Source organism: Dermacentor variabilis, unplaced genomic scaffold (assembly GCF_050947875.1).
Source record: "Dermacentor variabilis isolate Ectoservices unplaced genomic scaffold, ASM5094787v1 scaffold_16, whole genome shotgun sequence".
In the NCBI taxonomy this organism is placed as follows: Eukaryota; Metazoa; Arthropoda; class Arachnida; order Ixodida; family Ixodidae; genus Dermacentor; species Dermacentor variabilis.
The window spans coordinates 7,739,755-7,760,259 of NW_027460324.1; the positions used below are offsets into that span (position 1 = coordinate 7,739,755).

At 45.1% G+C, this 20,505-nt stretch overlaps 1 protein-coding gene across 3 annotated transcripts in view; it reads right to left on the minus strand.

Annotated features, from left to right (window-relative positions):
* LOC142568069 (uncharacterized) overlaps window positions 1-20,505 on the minus strand; it is a 368,896-nt gene that overhangs the window by 263,043 nt on the left and 85,348 nt on the right. For all 3 annotated transcript variants that reach the window (XM_075678155.1, XM_075678154.1, XM_075678153.1), the window contains exon 6: window positions 5,241-5,452. In XM_075678155.1, the coding sequence (XP_075534270.1) occupies window positions 5,241-5,452 (212 nt within the window). The remainder of the gene's footprint in view (window positions 1-5,240; window positions 5,453-20,505) is intronic.

Consider the following 20,505-nt stretch of genomic DNA (forward strand, 5'->3'; position numbering starts at 1 on the left):
ACGGCAGATTTTTAGAACTCCCTAGGGGTCGCGAAAACATTCGAAAAATCGGCCAGTTGGAAAAAAATAAATGCGTGTCATTTACTGCCCTTAGGGGCTCAAACCGCCACAGGCACGTTCGAAAACGCTCTGAAGGCCTGTCAGTACACATATTAGGCATATCGGCGCTCGTAATGTGACAGGAAATACCGGGTGCACGTGTGTATAATTAAGGAATACATACTGTTTTCCGTGGCAATAGCCCCTTCCCACGCTTGTTATGCTTCGCTGCAATACTTTTGCGTATGCTTCACCATGTAACATTTCTGTACAGAGGCGAAGCTGACTTCCGGGAACCGGCATTGTGCAACGCACCGTGTTTTCTAAGTTTCTAAGCCAATCGCGAGGACCACAAAAGCGGAGTCCGTGCCATTGCTGACAGCAGCCAATTCTTTCAATAAAAAACTCGGCACCAAAACGGCAAGAAGCTTCATAGAGAACGTCGAAGCAGCTAGGCCTAGCGTTGCCGCAGTGGTGGCAACGGCTGCCAGCGGATCTGCGCGCGAGAGTGCCGGTTCCCGGTGGCGAAGTAATCGAAACGGCAGCGGTGGTGCCTTTGATTATTGCCGTTTCGGACCTGCGGTCACGACAAAACGTCCGGAAAATCGGACGGCGAAGGGTTTTTGCGTCCGAAATTTCACACGTTCTGATGCGTTGACTCTATGGGGTACGTGGCGGTGCCGCGAAGCCGTCCAAATTATCGGGAATCCGGAGAGTCGGTCGTTGACTGCACACTGGCAACTCATCCAGCCGACGACAGGGCGTCAAAGACGATTCACTGCGATTCCTGTCTGCTGCTCGAGCCAGCATTACCGCGACTTTCGACCCTTCCAATAAAATTGCCGCCAATTTTCCCTGATAGAAGCCCAAATTCCCTGAGTTTTCCCTGACTTTTTCCAGACTACTCAAAATACCCGAGAATTCCCGGTTGGTAGACACCCTGAAATTTTTGTAGCGCGGGTATTCTCTTGTTTCTGCAAATGATGAACAATGAATTTCTTTATTTTGAGAAGTAAATGGCCTATTGGAAAAAGAATGACATATTTGAAATCATCACAAGAATCTTAGCAAGGTTCGAAAGTTTAATTAATATTGATAAAAAAATGAATAGTATATCAATAACAGTGTCCCCCCTGAAAAAGACTGTTGTGTTGTTACTGTGGAGTGAAAGCGAATGTCCTCGGCAGCTTTTCAAGCAGCTGCAAAGCGGAGGCAGCGAGGAAATCCCCATCCAGATTATTCCCCTAGAGCCTTCCGAGCCATTGGCTACGACAATTTCGTGCATCCAGGAGAATAAAATGCTTTTTTCACATGGTGGCTAGTTTTTTCCACGTTTCTCAACACGCTTGTTTTGGTAATCAGCAATTTTCCAGGGGGCATAGTTACTTGCCTAATCATCCAATTTGAATAATTTTTGCTTTATCTGATAGCTAGGCCCCCAGGTAGTGCAGTCTATAATACCACATTTCTGCACCTTGAAACATTGAAATTTTGAGGAAGGTAAATATATATATATCGCATGTCAAGTTACAACTTTGAACTTTTTTAACTTTAGATAGAACAGAGATAGAAACACGAGACAATGCTTACTGCAATCCTTGAGCATTCAGCAATATTTTCACATAACTTTTAGATTTATTACTGCAAAACGTTTTCTGCCAGTCATCCCGAAACATGGGAACAGGAAAAATTGTATAAAATATTTTTCTCATTCCATAGAGAAAAATAATTGCATATTTGCATCAAGCACATTAAAGTACATATTACCTACAAATTTCATTCGTCTAGCAGCAATATCAACAATGGTATTGCTCGAGGCCACAGTCACCAACGACCTGCGCGAGACTATCAGAGCGGTCATGTGGGAGGAGCTTCAGATTCTGTTCCCTTCATCATAGCCTGAAGTGGCGTCCACACCACAGCTCCATCGTCCACCACCGCCGCTACCAGCACACCAACCTATTACCCCACGCAGCATTCCAAGGAAAAGTAATGTTTGGCGAGCTACCCAGCACCGTCTGCTCTGCTATCCCTGCAGAGAAGCCGGCCACATCTACCACAGATGTCCTTACCGCAAGATGGGACTGTGAGGGTTCGCCGTCAGCGCACGGCACCCACAGGAAGGTGAACGCCCTCGCGACATTGCCAACTACCTCGTCGCTACTCAGTGGAGCCCTCGACGACCATCCCGTTCACCGTCACCAGGCCGATACCTGTCGCTGCAGTGCCGTCCATACACTGGCCCAGCATGGGGCCGGTCCATCAGTCCATATCCAGAAAACTAAAAGCAGCAACCGATGGAGGTGCGGTTGCTCTTCGTCAAACTGACGAAGATCCTCTGCCGCAGACGAAGATGCCGAAAAGACTATCCCGACGACATAACAGCACGCTGCCATCCCGACGAAACCTGGAAACAAAGAATGCACGGACCAAAGACCTAACGACATGACGTACCAGCCACAGGTCAACACAACGCAGCCGTGATACGACGCCAAGACCTAACTGCAATGCAAGACAAAGAACAACCGACCTCAACATGCTTCTCGATGGCTATGCAGTCACCACCTTAGTGGACACAGGATCCAACTACTCCATCATAAGTGGATTATTCGCCGCCGAGCAGAAGGTAGTCAAGTCTGCATGGGACAGCCCTCAAATTCGGGCAGCTGGAGGATACCTCCTAATGCGGATGGGAGTCGGCACGGCAAAAATTAGTTCATGATCAGACCTACACTACAACGCTCATTGTCCTTTAACAGTGCTCGCGAGATGTAATTCTCGGCATGGCCTTCCTGAACCAACACGGTGCCATCATCGACCTGACGTCGAAGTCGATAACGCTGTCCACAGACCAAGCGATACCGACGGAGAGGCCTTCCAGTCAGTGTGCCTTGAGTGTACTTGAGGACCAAGTCAGCATCCCGCTTCGTTCCAGCATTTCTGTCGGCAGAAAAATACTTGTAGACTTAGAAGGCGTCATCGAGCGAGATCAACGCCTACTGCTCGATCGTGAAATTTGCACCGCAAGAGGGATCACTCGACTGAATGGAGGAGCCGTGAAAGTGATGCTGACAAACTTCAGCCAGGAGTTCAAGCACATCAACAAGGGCACGACGATTGCATACACCCGAGGAAATTGGGGAAACCAGCAATGCATCACTCCTCTCACATTCTGCCGCATCTACCCCAACGACCATAGTTCTCGACGACATAAATCCAAGTCTCTCCCTGAGTAAGTGTCCCCGAGCTTATAAGTCTTCTGCAATGATACAAAGACTGCTTTTCGACGTCATCAAGGATTCGACAAACAACAGTCGCAAAGCATCACATAATAACCAAAGAGTGCACTCGATCACTTGGCCAGGGCCCTTATTGAGTTTTGACGCGAGAATGTGAAGCTATTAGGCAACAAGTCGACAAAATGCTGCACGACGACATCACCATCCATCGAAACGCCCGTGGGCATCCCCTGTTGTCTTGGTGAAGAAAAAAGACAGAACCCTACATTTCTGCGATGATTATTGTTGATTGAACAAGATCACAAAGATAGACGTGTACCCCCTCCCACAGATAGACAACGCATTGGATCGGCTCTGAAACGCTAAATACGTCTCGTTGATGGTCCTCAAGTCTGGCTACTGGGAAGGAGAAATTGACGAGAGAGATCGCGAAAAGACAGCCTTCATGATGCCACACAGCCTCTATGAGTTCAAAGTTATGCTGTTTCAACTGTGCTTGGTGCCTGCAATGTTCCATCACGCAATGGATGCGGTTTTATCAGGATTAAAGCGACAGACCTGTCTTGTTTACTTGGATGAAGTCGTTGTCTTCACCGGAAATTTAGACAATCACCTTAAGCGGCTGTCGACAGTGCTAGAGGCCATCAAGTCATCAGGGCTTACTCTGCAGGCAGGAAAGTGCCGCTTTGCTTATGACGAGCTTTTGTTCCTAGGCCACATCATCAGCAAATCTAGAGTCCTCCCCAACCCACAGAAGACAGCTGCCATCGCAAAGTTCCCGCAGCCCATCGACAAGAAGGCAGTGCGTAGATTCCTTGGCATGTGTGCCTACTACAGGTGATTTGTCAAAGACTTGACGCATCGCTGAGCTGTTGACAAATCTAACGAAATGTGTGTCGAGTTCAAGTGGGAAACGCTGCAGGCCGACTCATTTCGAGAACTCAAACGGCGCATGCAGTCACCGCCGGTACTTGCGCACTTCGACGAAATCCACACTGACACCAGTAGCCTACGCCTCGGTGCCGTCCTAGTCCAAAGGAAAGATGGGCTTGAACTGGTGATAGCTTATGCTACCCGGTCCCTGTCAAAAGCGGAAGGCAATTATTCCATGACTGAAAAGGCAAGGCTCGTCGTCATTTTAGCTATAGCAAAATTCCGCCTTTACCTATATGGCAGGCCATTAAAAGTCGTCAGCGACCATCACACATTGTGTTGGCTAGCGAATTTAAATGACCCTTCACGACACCCGATGCGGTGAGGCCTCCGACTACAAGAATATGACATCACTATAATCTACAAGTCCAGACGAAAACACTGATGCCAACTGCTGCAAGATGACGAGGATGACGATGCCTTCCTTGGAATAATAAGCGCAGAAGACTTCGCTGAACAGCAACGGGCAGATCTGGAGCAAAAGAGCCTCGTCGAGTATTTGGAAGAGAACACAGACGTTTCTAGTGCATTTAGTTCTAGTGCATAACACGGACATTTCTAGGGGGAACATGGGTCCTAAAAATGTGTTTCCTATTTTTGGCCGAATCTTGAATAAACTCCACTGTCTGGGGTAATTTTTCATGCATTCAAATCTGTAATTAAATTTTTGATAGCTGTAGCAGTTCAAAAAATATTGAGGTCTCAAGTCAAATTAATTTCAAACTCGTTACTGTGTTTTTTGATGATTCCGTCTTGCTAAACTAAAAGAATAAACACATGACACCATTGCTAAAGACCTACTGCAGAGGGTGATGCTATCTTTATTCATTTGGAAGCATTTTACGGACAAGAAAATCTTGCATTTATTATGAAATTTTTTTCTAATTAGCAGCGAGTACTTTACGTGAATGTAATTTTCATGATGGTGCAAGAGTAATAAAAATAGCATCCCCCCCTAGATCATTTCAATGCGAATAAAATGATACCACCCATGTGGTGAAATGAAAAGTGAAATGCCAGAGGACCCACCGTGACTCCAGACCATGGCCCAGCCGAGCGGCTGTTCTCCTTGGTCTGCTGGGTGGTGGGTGCAAAGGGTGGTGCGGCGACAGGTTGGACGAGAAGGGCAGCGCTGTCCGGCGGGGCATTTTCGTCGGCACGCACGCGCACCTTTGTGTGGCCTCTGTTCCCAACCGCCGAGCCTGCCGACACAATTGCCAAGCCCCCCTGTTGCTGCTCGGCTGCAAACGGATGAACGCAACTTTGAGGGCGTGCCATCGAGAGGAGGGAAAGGTTAAGCTAAGTGAGGGAAAGTCAAGCGAGAGGAGAAAGGTTAAGGGGAGCGAGAGGGAGGGAAGATAGTAAGAGAAGAGGCGTCATTGCAAATGCACTCGCAGAGGAATGTTCACTAACAGCCACAAGTGTTCGCACGGCACAGGGGCAGTATTCTTGGAGGATCACTTTCAGAGATAGTTTCCATTTTGCGAGGTTTCACAAGACTAGCACCAGACGCATCAATGTTTACGAGCGACACCGTTCATGGAACACTGCCTTAGCAGAGTTGGCAATGTGCCAGAACGCCGAATCCATCCGGAACTAGTCTCATTAAACTTAGTGAAAAATGGAGGTACAGTCCATCCCGAATATATCAAACTCAAAGGGGCTTGCAAAATAGTTTGCCCTATTGATGATTCAAACTATAAAATATGCCTATCAAAGCTTATTGGAGAACTGCACACATAGGCGGAGAGTTCATTTGTCCGGGGTGGGGAGCTGGGGCCCGACCAGCTTTCCGAACCGCACTATATATATGTATGTATATACATACATATATATACATATATACATACATATATATACATATATACATACATATACATATACATATATACATACATATACATATACATATATACATACATATACATATACATACATATATACATATACACACACACATATATATATATAAATGAGAAGAAAGGGGGTTAACAGAGGGGCCCGATTTTTATTAGTCATATCATAAGAAGCCAACAAACACTGACACCAAAAACAACATAGGGGAGATTACTTGTGCTTAATAAATGAAATAAAGAAACGATAAATTAATGGAAATTAAAGTGGATGAAAAAACTTGCCGCAGGTGGGAGCCAAACCCACAACCTTCGCATTTTGCGTGCGATGCTCTACGAATTGAACTACCGCATCATCGTTTTCCCATCCACTTTCATGGGTATTTATGTGTCCTAGTAGAACCTGGGAGTGTTAGCCAGTGCCACCACTCGCAGACCTTGGCAGCGGACGTGGAATGTCTTTTTTGTCGCAGGCGTCACGAGAATGTGATCTTTTAGGGTGAAGGCAACAAAATGCGAAGGTTGTGGGTTCGGTTCCCACCTGCGGCAAGTTGTTTTTTCATCCACTTTAATTTCCATTAATTTATCGTTTCTTTATTTCATTTATTAAGCACAAGTAATTTCCCCTATGTTGTCCTTGGTGTCAATGTTTGTTGGCTTCTTATGATATGACTATATTATATATATATATATATATATATCTTACACTTGAAGAAACTTCGTGTGACCTCGAACAATTGAGCGCTGAAGTCACGGCGTTATATAAGGCCCTACAAGAACTCATAGGAAACAGTCCAATTTCACAGCTGAGTCCTCTCAGTGGTGTAATTTTCCTTTGTGTAATTGTCGCATACTTGGCTATCACTAATACTGCTTCGCCTTTCCGGCAAAACTGCAGCTTCTCTTCCTTTCTTTTTCTTTCTTTTTCTGTGAGTCCGAGTATAAGCGCTACTGCACGTGACTGCTGTTCATTCTGATTTCGAGTGAATCCAGCTTGGCCTCATTTCAGTTACTGAGTGAATTATACAGTGTTTTCCAACTATAATCCACCAAGACTTAAAAAGAGAGCAGTTATGTTACTCTAAGAAATCCTAGTGCATATTGTTTCTGGTACAGTGGAGTAGCCAGCAGTAATTCTTTCATTACTGAGATTTAATTTGGTGATTGCACTTAATTATCTAACTCGAGAAGTACTATCCTAATTTTCTAAGCGTATATGAGGCATTTGTAGGCACCCAAAATGATATCTAACTGTGGTGTTTTCAGCGACATACTAAGTGCGTACAATCTTTTCCGACTGGCAAAGGAACCTCACGAAGTATGATAAATACAATGTGAGTGCGCTCCCACCCGCATCATAAAGCAGTGCCCTCAAATAAGCTGATTGAAAGCAACTGCACTGCCTGTCGCAAACCCGAAGAGAGAGCGCATCACCTTAATAATGGTATACGGAAGGAGCACCAACAGCATGTTTCACGGCTTAGCAGCAATTCCTTCCTCTCATTTTTACGTCACACTTATTGTCAGTCTCTCAAGGCCGACTGATCACATTGATAACAAAAGCCCCTTGATAACCCATCCGAAGTGGCGCTCTGACCAAGCACGAAATGCAAAAAGCAACGGAATAGCCATAAAATGTTTCGCACGCGGCTATGTTGCGTGCCAGAAACTTCCTTCGGACCAAAGCCAAATTAAAGTGACGCTTTTAGTTTTCATGAGAGTGTATACGTGCTGCAAAAAGAGGTTTGTGTCAAAAAATAAAAGCGTAATAAGCAGATCGGGAAGTGACCCACATGTTCAGAAAAGGCATAATCGATGCATTCGAGAAAGTAAATAACCACTCCCAAATCAGCCAAACTGCACACGAAAGAAAGAAAGAAACAAAACAACTCGGTGCCCTTCCACTCTGAGGAAGGACAACCAGCGAAGCCTTGCACGTGGGCCCCTCAATGGCGAACTGCACCTCCGCCGTGGGTCGGCCCAGCATTGCGCCATCTTTGAGGCCAGCCCACGTATGGGGAGTGCTTAAAGCCTGCTTCACCTCCACCGCGGGTTGGGCCAGTATTGTACTGTCTCCGGGATCGGCCCACATATGGGGAATTTTTTGTTTACCAAGCTAACGACACGAAAATTTCATTGGACGGTAGAGGTATACAGCTTCGCTGTAAAAAAAACATCAGATTTTAGTGCGCCCTTATTATCTATGAATTTGTAAGCTCTGTTGAACACCAGCTGCTACCTATAGGATGTGTTCGAATAGGTCTCCTTTTGCAGATACGCAGTACTATGTCAGTTTTATTACATTTCAGTGGCTTTCTTGATGACCGACGCCAGAATTCTACGCCAGGCATCCATTATCTTTGCCTTGAACTAATCTGACATCCGTCTCAATCATGTACACACGATCTTTCACATAACCCTAAAGAAGGAAATCGAGTAGAGAGGTCAGGTGACCTAGCCACCAATTTACAGGCCAGTCCCTTTCAATCTATTGCACATGAAAAGTCTCATTCAACCAGTTTCGTGCTCGGCTGCTCCTATGTGCTGGTGCTCCATCATGCTGATACCACAAAAGTGGAATACATGACAGCGGGACTTCGATGAGAAACTCATCCACCACTCCAAGGATTTCGTCCACGTAACGCTGTCCAGTGGGTGTGTGATCGAAGAACATGGGACCAATTATAACACCGGCGTATATTCATCACCACACATTGAACGACTGCTGGTACTGGTGCTGAGTGCGCTTTACTCAGCATGGATTGGAGTCACTCCAATAGCGAGCATTAAGTAAATTTGCCTGGCCATTTCTGAAAAGATTGGCTTCATGTGTGCATATGATGATGCTCAAAAAGTTTGGTGACTCATCAGCTTTTGTGAGGACCCAATTTGAGAAATCTAGACGATTTTACGGGCCCATATTTTCCAAGCATTGGTGCTGGTTATAAAGTGGTATGGGTGAAAAGCCTTCATTTAGAATCCTCCAAACTGGTGACTTGGAAATTGGTACCTAGGCGGCCATGTCCCACACACTAGCATGAAGGTATAAGGCCATAAATGCTAGAACATCCGTGCATAGACTAGGACTCGAAGATGGAGTCCTCCATCGCTGTTTCTTGAAGCTTCCGGTTTGTCACAGATTTTCATAATTTTTGATGATAGTCAACACGTTTGGTCTACTGCCCTACTTCCATGACTGATATACATATTTGTGGCCTTCCTCTTGTTGCCATTTGCAGATCCCAAGGCAAGGATCATGTTTACCATTTGCTCATTACAGAAAGACATGGCAACTGGGACGAAACAAAATTCACCTTTAAAACTGGCACTGACGTCAATCTGCTTTTGTAATGATAGGTTTTGTGGCAAAAAAACAAAGAACATCCATGCACTTTATCTATGCTGAGACAACAGCTATCACAGCTTTTTTCCAGCTAATACCAAACACAAAGTGCTACTTTGGCCGGGGCGTGGCAGATAGGGCACTAGCTTGACCACAATGCTTTTCTTTATTTTCTATATTTCGTTCTGAATGACTCAAAGGGAGCGTGTTCGAGGGGGCTGCTTTATGATCCGGGTGGGAGCTAAGTCACATGGTATTCTCCATATTTCACAGCGTTTGTTTATCAGTCAGAAAAAGATCAGTATGCAATTAGTATGTTGCTGAAAATACTGCAGTTAGATGTCCCTTGGCTGTGCCTGGAAATGCCTCATTGACACTTTGATAATTAGGATAGTATGTCTCGAGTTAGATCTCTAATTACAATTACCTAATTAAATCTCGGTAATGAAAAAATTACTGGCAGCTACCCCTCTGTACTGTAAACAATATGCACTAGGTTTTCTTCAATGCTGCATTGCTCTTTTTTTATGTTGGTGCGTGATATCTAATTGGGACACCCTGTATATATCTGTGACCTTTGCATGCAAGTGACAATATTTCCATCCCTAATGAATGTTGTAAATTATTAGAAATGTTTTTTTTTTCATGAGTCATTAGCATTGCTCACTGGAAAAAGAAGAGATACTGAGACACACAACATTCACATGCATTTCACATGCTAATGATAATACTCTGTCGAAGGGGTCACTGAAGTTTATAGAATCAGAATCAGAATTTATTGTTAGAATTTGGGTCAAATTACATGTATTTAGTATGCAGGAGGAGGTCCCATAGTCAGACTGTATCGGGACCTCCTGTACAAGAATAGTTATGATAATTGACATCGCAAAGCAATAGTAGCATATAATAAGGTATTATACAAGCAACAGGAAATGGACGTTAACAGAGCAAAATACAGAATTCATTACAAATAATAACAAGGTTTAGCTTATCTCACAGTAACATAAAAAATTGCATGTAAAAAATATACCAGTAGTTTATTTACAAGGACAAAAACAATCAAAAAAGGCAAAAAAGCGAGAAAGAATGAAAAAAAAAAACGGTTACAGTAAATTTTCTGATTAGTTTGTCAATAATAAATGCCTTTTGAGTTCCCTTTTGAATTGGTGTAAAGATCTTCTATTTTTCATAATGAGAGGAAGAGTGTTCCATACAGATATGGAAGTGAATTCCACGGTTTGTTTACCATAGTTAGTGCGGATTCGTGGTAAAAGAAAATTGTTATTTAACGCGAATCTGGTGGTACTATTAGTTGTCAGGTTAGATGGTGAAAATGTGATCGACGGTAGCTCATTATGTAGAAGTCTGTAGAAAAAAACACCTAGGTTGTATGTAGTGAGCCCGGAAATAGTAAGGATGTTATTCTCGTGTAGTAGGGAAGTGGCATTAGAAAACCATGAACTATATGCAATTATTCTGATGGCTCGGTTCTGAATTGTTTGTAAAGACTTAATATGAGTATTATAGGTGTTTCCCCAACATATGATCCCATAAGTAATGTGAGAGTGGACGAAAGAGTGGTAAAGTGAGAGCAACGTGGTACGTGTGAAGTAAGGGCGTGCTTTAATTAAGATGTGTATACCATAAGCTATTTTATTTTTTATGTGAGCAATATGATTGTGAAATTTCAGATTACAGTCAAGTAGAACGCCAAGGAAAGATGAACATGAACTTGGATGAAGGCAGTGGGGACCAAGACTGATAGATGGAATGGACGCTATGTTTCGCTGATGTGAAGAGAATACAACAAATTTAGTCTTAGTTTCATTAATAGATAACATGTTAACGTTACACCACCTCCGAATATTTTCTAAGTCAGCATTTAGTTTGTTAACGAGAGATGAGATATCTTTATGAAAGGTAAATATAGTGGTATCATCAGCGTACAGAATGCATTTTGTCGAAGAAAGACAATTAGGCAAATCATTAATATAAACTAAAAATAGGAGTGGCCCCAGGATGGAGCCCTGAGGCACACCGATGTTAGTAGTTCGCTGTCGAGAATAAGCACTGGAAGCTGAAACAACTTGAACCCGGTTATATAAGTAGCTTTTTAGTAGCGAAAGGGCGGGACCGCAAATGCCAATTGCTTCGAGCTTAGGAAATAGGATATTATGATTAATGCTGTCAAATGCTTGCGTTAGATCAATGAAAACTGAGGCGGCGAGAAATCCATCGTCAATAAATTTTTTTAGTTGGTCTGTAAGATGAGTAAGTGCCAGCTCTGTGGAATACCCAGGGCGAAAACCGAACTGAAATGGAGAGATGATATTAAATTTAGAGAGATATTTTGTTAGCCGTACTTCAATTAGTTTCTCAATAACTTTCCCAAAGAACGGCAGAATGGAAATAGGTCTAATTGTGCAGTAGTGAGTTGTCGCCTTTTTTAAAAACTGGGATAACTTTGCCACGCTTCAGTTCAGAGGGAAATAAACCAGTCCTGAATAATAAATTAACAATAAATGGTTTCTCTTTTTCAATGTCAAAAAATCATGCAAAGCAATTTGAAGCGTGGTGAACATACAGCAACATATTCATTCTCTAGGCATAGGCTACCCATACTTGAGAAATAATTTTTAATTGGCTACCTCCAGCTCTTTCAAAAATATAATGAACTTTGTGCTGTAGGTACATTTAAATATGTTGTGCATGTGTGTGGTGTCTACAGTGGAAATTTAAAACAATGTTGAATTGAGAAAATATGGCGGCAGCCGCCGCTAGTGCTTCTAACGCGCATGTCCTCCTTTTGTCAGGGTTTGCAGAAAGAAAGCGACCGTACGAATTAAAAGCCGTGCATGTTCGCGCCAACGATGATGCAGTAAGCTATTAGCGCCAGTAAAATTTCGAGTGAAAATGTCTAAGAAAGTCAAAAGAAACCTCGAATGATGTTAAAAATTAAAATTATGGGGTTTCACATGCCAAAACCACTTTCCAATTATGAAGCACGTCGTAGTGGGAGACTCCGGAAATTTCGACCACCTGTGTTCTTTAACGTGCACTTAAATGTAAGTACACGGGTGTTTTTGCATTTCGCCCCTATCGAAATGCGGCCGCCGTGGCCGGGATTCGATCCCGCGACCTCATGCTCAGCAGCCTAACACCATAGCCACTGAGTAACCACAGCGGGTCTCAAATGATCTGGTCGACAAAGCTCTGGTAATGGCACTTTAGGTGTGTGTGTGTGTGTGTGTGTGTGTGTGTCGGAGGGACAAGGGAGGGAGCTTCGGTATCACCCAGGGGAGGGGGGGGGGGGGGCTGAGCCCTCCCGTAGTCGGCGCCTATGTCTGCACACGTATCCGACAGATTCCACAAGATCATGAAAAAACGAGAACTTGACAATTTGTTTCTCCAAGGCCATGTCAAATGCAACAGTGGTCTTAACTTTTTGCTCGCGGCCCTTCTTGTCCAGCCCCTGCGTCGGTTACTGCCGACACTACACACGTGCTGTTAGCTTCAAAAGTGAATTTCAGCTTGCAGAACATCAAGTTCATCATTTCCATTAATGTGCAACAGTGTCAGCACGAGTGAAATGCGCTCAGCAAAGACCCTTGAATCGCACAGTGGGGAGTCTTGAATCGCACACATACAGTGAACGCCCACTGTGCGCGGTCGCCACGATGGAGTCCCCCGACCCAGTTTCTTGCGCGAAGGGTAGGAAATTGCCGAGAGCAAGCTATGTGAAATATGTTCTTTTGGGGGGCTGTCTGTGTAATGAAATGGAGCATAACAGAATGAAGCCTCAATGCAGCGACCCCACGAATTTGCGGTGACCGACTGCGTGTCGCTGCGAGTATGTTTTCGCACCGTGCTACGAGCTTTAGGCTGCAGCATGAGCATTTGGCAGTGCATAAGCAACCATTGTTGCGTGGATGCTCTCAGAGCTGTTAAAAAATAAAGTTCACTGTATCTAGGGGCTTCGATGCCTACAGCTACTTGTGATGTGCCACCTCAACAATTTAATAATTTTTCTTCTAAATTCTTGGATGTTTCAATATCATTATTACTCAAATTGAATATCACTGTATGTTTAGCGGTCTTTTTTCTAATGTGCTCACCGTTCCCTTTCCATTCCAGTGAGTGTGCCAGTAACGAGCATAGATTCACGACATCAGCCGGGCAGCACGAGTGGGTGAGCGTCTTCAGTGCGCACTTTAATTGTGCTTCTCACCGAACATCGCAGCCCCACTGCCTTAGCCGAAATCTTCCTCGCTGCAAACCTGAGTTCAAAGTATCACAATCCAAGCTTCATGCAGCTTCTTGTACTGCGGGTACGTGTGAAGGCTGACTCTGGGCTCTGCTGCGTAGTCCAGCACTATGGCACCGAGCAGTAGCCTACCATGTTGGACGCCTTCAAAAGCAGCCACAACGTATTAGAGTGCTTTCAAGTCTTGTTAAGCACACACTCAAAGCAGGAAAACCTCCCCACTTAATCAGAACTGCAGCATAAGTGGGACCTTAAACTTCCGTTTTTCAGCTCTCTTCAGCGCTTCCGAAGCAGCCGACGCAGCCGCTGCGTCCTCGTTATACCATGTACCACGTCACGCCAACGATGGCGGCAGCTTTTCCAGGGGCAGAGCTTGCCCTCAATAGACATAAAACGTGAGAACTTGTGTAGGGAGGCAAGCTATGTCTCCTAGGTAGCCATATGTTAAAGGCTATACAGCAATCATTGGCGTTCACTGAAGACTCATGTGCATGCAAAGAAATTACATGTTTGCTCCTAAATCTCAATTTATTTAATGCGTAAGCATTGTTTGGCAAGTACACAAACAAAATTTGTCACGCTAGGCATGTAATGCCTTGTATCTGCACAAAAATGCGTAATTTGCAAAGCTAGGTCATTCAATCACTCTACAGTCGACTCCCATTACAATGGACCCTGACAATCCGCCAAGAAATGTCGGTTTTATCCTAAGTTCGTATAATATGAAGTCCGTATACCTCACTTTCGAAACCCTGGTCACTATGTAAACAACGCTATTGCAAAGAGCTAGTGAAAAATGTCCAAAGTAAAAAACAAACAAAAAAGTCGCAGTTTCACCCGAGAGACAGAGCATCAATTGCGATAACAAATTAGCAGACAGCTATGCGAAGTAAGGATAGTAGTTTCATCGACATAGAAATTTGCAAACATTCGCTTACTACTAAATTAACAATCGCAGCATCACGCGAGCACAGCTAAGCATGAACCCACCTCGCTCTATGACCGCGGAAAGCCGCTGTCAAAACGGAGTGAGAAAGAGCGGTAGCAGCAGCAAGCGAATTGACTTTCGTGGTGTCTCTTGCTTCAATGCGAACTAAACGTGATAGGCACAGTGCATACGAAGCTACCGGCACTGGGTGCACTACGTCCACATTGCAGATCACTTTCAAGATATGGCACCTATGCAGAAGCGCCGTAAGCAGCAGCCGCTGAAATAGAACCCCCCCTCTCACTCCCCCCCACACCCCACTTCCCCGAGCTTCGCGCGCTGAAGAAGACAGCACGCTTTTGCCCGGCCTTGCACTTTCACGCGCGATATTGAGCCGCAATTGTCAGTTGCCCCTTGCAAGAGCCCCTGCCGACATTACAAAAGGCCATTTCATACAACCAATTTGGCAAAAATTGCCGCAAATTTTGTCCGCTGTAGCAAACAGTTCGTTTTAACGCGGCCCGTTAAAAGTGAACCTCGTTGCATTATTAAAATAGGTAGAGCCAAGTGAGGTTGAAATATGGTTTGTTATATCAGAAAGTCTGTTGTACATGGGTCCATTGTAACGAGCATAGACTATAATACAGTCGCCGACCAATAAGTCGGACACAGATAATCCGGACATGCTCAGTAATTCGGACAGCTTCACGGCACCGTCAATGACCCCATAAACTTCATGTGTAAAGACAACCTATATTTCAGACAGCCGCCAGCTCTACATTCGATTATCCTGACTATGTTCATGCCTGTATCGTACACCGACTGCTGCCATTATCTCCTCTGGCCACCTCGGTGAGACATTAAGCATGGCCTCGGAGATTACATGATACTAGATGGTAATCCCTCAGGCCTTGCCTGGGTCGCAGCACTGCGCCTCAGAGATGTAACTGCAAATGCTGATCTTGGAGGCTTTGCCTGAATTGTGATGTAGCATGAACATCACAATCACGACATCCATTCTGGCACCACTGCGCATGGCCCGCTCTTGTTGGTTGAATTTGCCTTCCGGACAGCGTTCAGTCATTCTGTGCTTGTTTGTTTAGTATGCATTCCAGACAGCGCTCTGCTGGCTCCAAGAAGTCTTTCTCGTGAAGTTATCGACAGCCCACATCAAATGGTACCAACGGCACCCTCAGAGTCCAACTCCGAATGACTCTTGAGTTGCAGTCCGAATGAGCCTGGCTCCACAAATTAAGAGCCTGAACTGCCACCTACCACAACAAGCTCAAATGCTTGCATCATTGATGGCCTGCTAGCCTGTGGTGTGCCAATTCCTGCCGCCGTTACATTTGAAGACTGAAGACGTCGACGGCGCGGTGTCGTTGTGTGCCAAACTGAGTGATGACGAAACAGTTCATCAAGCTCTATCACCGTCAAACAGCGATTCTAACTCTGACGATGATGATGTGCCGTGTGCTGTGGAGCCTTCGCATGCGGATCTGACTCGAGCCTTCGCAGTCCTTGCGCTGGTGTACAAAGATAACACAAAATTGGCAGAAATACAGGTAGACTTGGTTGTGCGTAAGCGGAAATGCGTGCGGCAATGAATCGACCACTTTTTCCTTGCACAGGGGCCTTAAAACATAAATAAAATAATTATTTTTGCATGCATTCTCTTTTTCCAACATTTGATAGTTCGGGCTTACTTAAAGGTCCCCATGGAGTCAGAAATATTGGTCATCGACTGTAGTGTAAATGTAGATTGGTAGCTTTACGAGCGATAAGGAACAATTGAAACAAAAAAGACAAAAACTGATCAGCTAACTTTTTTAGCAAAATCATATCCATAACGCAAAAAGCATGGCATGTTACCCATAGGGATACACAGGTAGGATACATAAGCCTGTGGTAGAGATGGGCCAAATTGAAATTTGGGAGAGGGTCAACTTCAAATTTACGGGGTGGTGGGCCAACTTCAAATTTACGGGATAGTGGGCTAACTTTAAATTTACAGGGTGGTGGGTCAACTTTAAATTTGGGGGTGGGCCCTTTGAGGGTCAAATTATTTTGAAAAAAAAACTTTCCCAGGTGGTAAAATTACTTTGTTGCAGATATTGAATGTACAAAATGTATAAAGTCGAGAATAAATAGTAAAAAAATTTTCGGAACAGTATTTTGGTGTTGGCATCACTCAGAACTGCAAAATGTTCAATAGTATTTCAGAGTGTGGTACTCCTTGAAACATGGGTCTACGCACAGTGCCTTATCGCAGTCTGCACACCTAAAACGTGTGTCTGTTCTCTTCTTGGAGCGACGAGTTGTGTTGGCACACACATGACATCTCTGCGTGCGGCTGCCTTGGGCAGAGGTCTGAGGCACCCTCTTGCATAAGCGTGTTGCCGCAGCGAGCGAGAATACCTCGCGAGTGGCAGTGATAAACAAGCTAAGAGCAGCACCAATCAAGATAGAAATCAACTTCTGCTGCATCTGCAATAGAGTGCCAACAAAGAGAAAAATCAAGTTTCGCGCGCCTCCGTTGCGATCATGCGGCGAAACTGAAACCGCAAAACGGGTTTTGCCGCAGTCTGCGCTATGCGCTGAAGCTAGAAATCAGTTCTGTTAATCTCCGCAACAAGGTAGCGCAAATTTCAAACGCTTCTTGTAAGTCCTAAGAGGTGGCAGCACCTCCCATTGAGCACACATCGTCGTTGTGGCGCGAAATTTCAAACGGAGGCTCGAAACCGTACCCGTACGGCAAAGACCTTGTGAGACAGAAAACCGCCGCCGCACATATATGGCAAAAACCTTCAAAGGGTTAAATTTGGGGGTGGACCACCTTCAATTTGGGGGTGGGCCAACTGAAATTTGGGAAACAAAGTAAAAGTAACAGCCGAGCCAAAGAATGCTTAGGTATCTGTAGACAATTCTCAGAATTTCTGAATAGTTTCTTAATAAACAACCCTTCATAACGTACGATGTAGTGACAGACACTTTCTAAAATTAAGAATACTAGAATGTGGACATTTTATAGTTACTTTGATAGAGGCTGTTCACTATTTGAAAGCTACTCTAAAACTATTCAATATTCCACTCTATTCGTTTCTGGCACTATTCAATTCGTATTCAATTCTGTCTCAAAAATCTATTCGCACACTCCTAGAATGTGGCAGTGAACAGGAGTTCAATATACCGTATTTACACGATTGTAAGTCGACCCCTTTTTTTAAATTTGAAAGTCTGAAGTTGGGGGGTCGACTTACAATCGTAACCGAAACATGGCCCCGCCAAAAAAAAAAAAAGCGATACCAACGGGAGCTACAATGTAGTTACAATTTTATGTTTGCTCTATGGCCCTACCCTTATCTTTTCGCTATCCCGCGTGTTTGTTCGCTTTTCGGAAGGGTTTTTCAACATTTTTGAGAGCTTTACATTGAATGCAACACTCATCGGGGGGGGGGGGGTGTGTCGATAGTTGATGGAAGCGCCGCTGTTCCCATTTGCGGCGGCATTCTCAGAACAGCGGCGCTTGCGGGGAGTATCGGTAGTTCATGGAAGAGCAGACACCGCTCGCGGGTTTCTTTCACTGTTAAAAGGCATTGGTATTGGTTTGACCAACTTTTTGACGCGTTCCACTTGACTGCCGGCTACGTGCTACTTCTATGCTTCCCCAGTCGTCATGAGTGCTCCAGGCCCACTAATCGTTCGGCACTCGCTCACAGCAGCGTTCAAGAGGGCTGCCATCCTTTGCGCCGAAGAAACAAATCACTGCGCAGCCGGCCGCAATTTCGATGTTTCTGAACGGGTGGCGCGAGTGGCGACTGCAGCGAAGCGAAATGTGACGGCAAGTGAGAAATTTCCCACGTGCCGAAGTCTGGACGCTTTCCGGAGCTGTAGGCTAAGCTTGCGGCGTACGTCGCTGAAATGCGTGATCGGTCCCTGCCAGTGAAGTGCGACGTGGTCATGAAACAAGCCCGGACCTTCGCCTTAATTTTAAGGTTCTGCTCCGCCGTGAGTACAACAAATGGCTGGCGGCAGAAGACTGCGAAATTACGCCAACCGGACCTGTCAAAAGAGCCTCTCTGACGGCTGCGTGTGGTTGGGTGCATTTGGCGTGTACTGCTGTTCTGCAAGATGTCCTGGTGCGGTGGTTTGCCAAATTTGAAATTTCGCTGGACCACGATGCGCTGTGGGACAGCAGCAACGATGACGATGGCAGCACTAGTGAAGTCGAGTAGTCCAGTGACCATGTCGGCTACTAATAAATTTTCGTTATCGAATGCGCCCTCGGGTATGCTCGCTTATTTTTTTTTTTTTTCCGGTCACGCGATATGGGGGGGTCGACTTACATTCGAGTCGACTTACAATCGTGTAAATACGGTACATGTAGTACATCGCTATTGGGGGTGAGCTCCATCACTGGAAAACCTGGCGCCACCGTCGGCGTGACGTGGCATGAGGGATCACATGGACACAGCAGCCGCGTCGGCGGCTTCGGAAGCGCCGAAACGAGGTGAAAACAAAAGTTTAAGTCCTAAACAAAGCCGCGGTTCTGATTAAGTGGTGAGGCTTTACCACCTTGGGTGTCTGCTTGACAACATTTGAAAGTACTATAATACATAGTGGCTGCCTTTGGAGGCGTGCAGCATGGTAGGCTTCTGCTCGGTGCCCTGTAGTGCCAGATGTACGCAACGGAGCCCGGTGTCAGCCTTATTCACACGTAGCCACAGGACAAGAAGCTGCCTGAAGCTTGGCTCGTGAAACTTAGAACTGGCAGACAGCCATCGGCTACAATTCGCGTATGCAGCAAGCACAGACGCGAGGAACATTTCTGCTACGGCGCCAGGACTGCACGATGTTCGGTGAGTAGCAGAGGACGCGCACTGAGACGCTCGCCTGCGCTCGCTGCCCAGCTAATGTCATGACGCTTTATTACGTCTATGAACTTGTTGATACTACATTCTGGCAGGTTCACTGGAATGGAAAGGGAGCAGTAAGAAGCGCATTAAAAAAGGCATGGCATATGGTCATGTTTGTGTTGTGAATTAATGCACTGGATTACGAAACAGAAGCTGAGGGAAATCGCTTGCTGAAAAGACCTATAAACATAGTGTGACGCAACTTCAGAAATAATATTGAAGTGTCCAAGAATTAAGAAGACAAAGAAAGATTGAATCGTCGCGACGGCACATCACAGGCTCCGTAGGCATCGAAGTCTCTCTAACGAAATTATTTTTGAACAGTTCTGATAGAGTCCACATAACAATGGTTGCTAGTGTGCTGTCAAATTCTCATATGCTGCTGCCTAAAGCTCACAGCATGGCGCGAAAATGCGCGCACAGCGAAAGCAAGGCATTGTGCGCAGACATGCATGCAGACGCGCAGTGGGTCGCTGTGAACTCCTGCAATTGCTGCATTGAGGCTTCACTCTGTCATGCCCTATTTGGTTATACAGACAGCCCACTCTAAGAACATATTTCACATAGCTTACTCTCAGCGTTTGCCAGCCTATCACACAAGAAGCCGGTTCAGGAGACTCCATCGCGGCGACCTCGTGCAGTGGCCTTCACTGTACGTATTCGGTAAAGAGATAGCATCTGTAAACGATTATGTGTTTTCAGTTTGCCCAAGCTTATTATATCGACAGTCAAAAACTTCCTTTGTTTTGAGAGTACCTACATAAATGTCCAGGAGGGCTGCTGTGTGGTTTTCATTGAGCGCCGTAAGCGAAACCTATGAGGAGCACGCCGCGTGATCCCTCAAACTATGCAAGGGAAGCGCTTCCGACAGATGGCGACTCCGTAACTCTTCGCCCCCAATGTTTTTGCATAGGATTTTCAAGGGGAATTCAAAAATTTTAAATATAGTCAATAATTCAATATATCCGAGTTTGATATATATCTGGGATC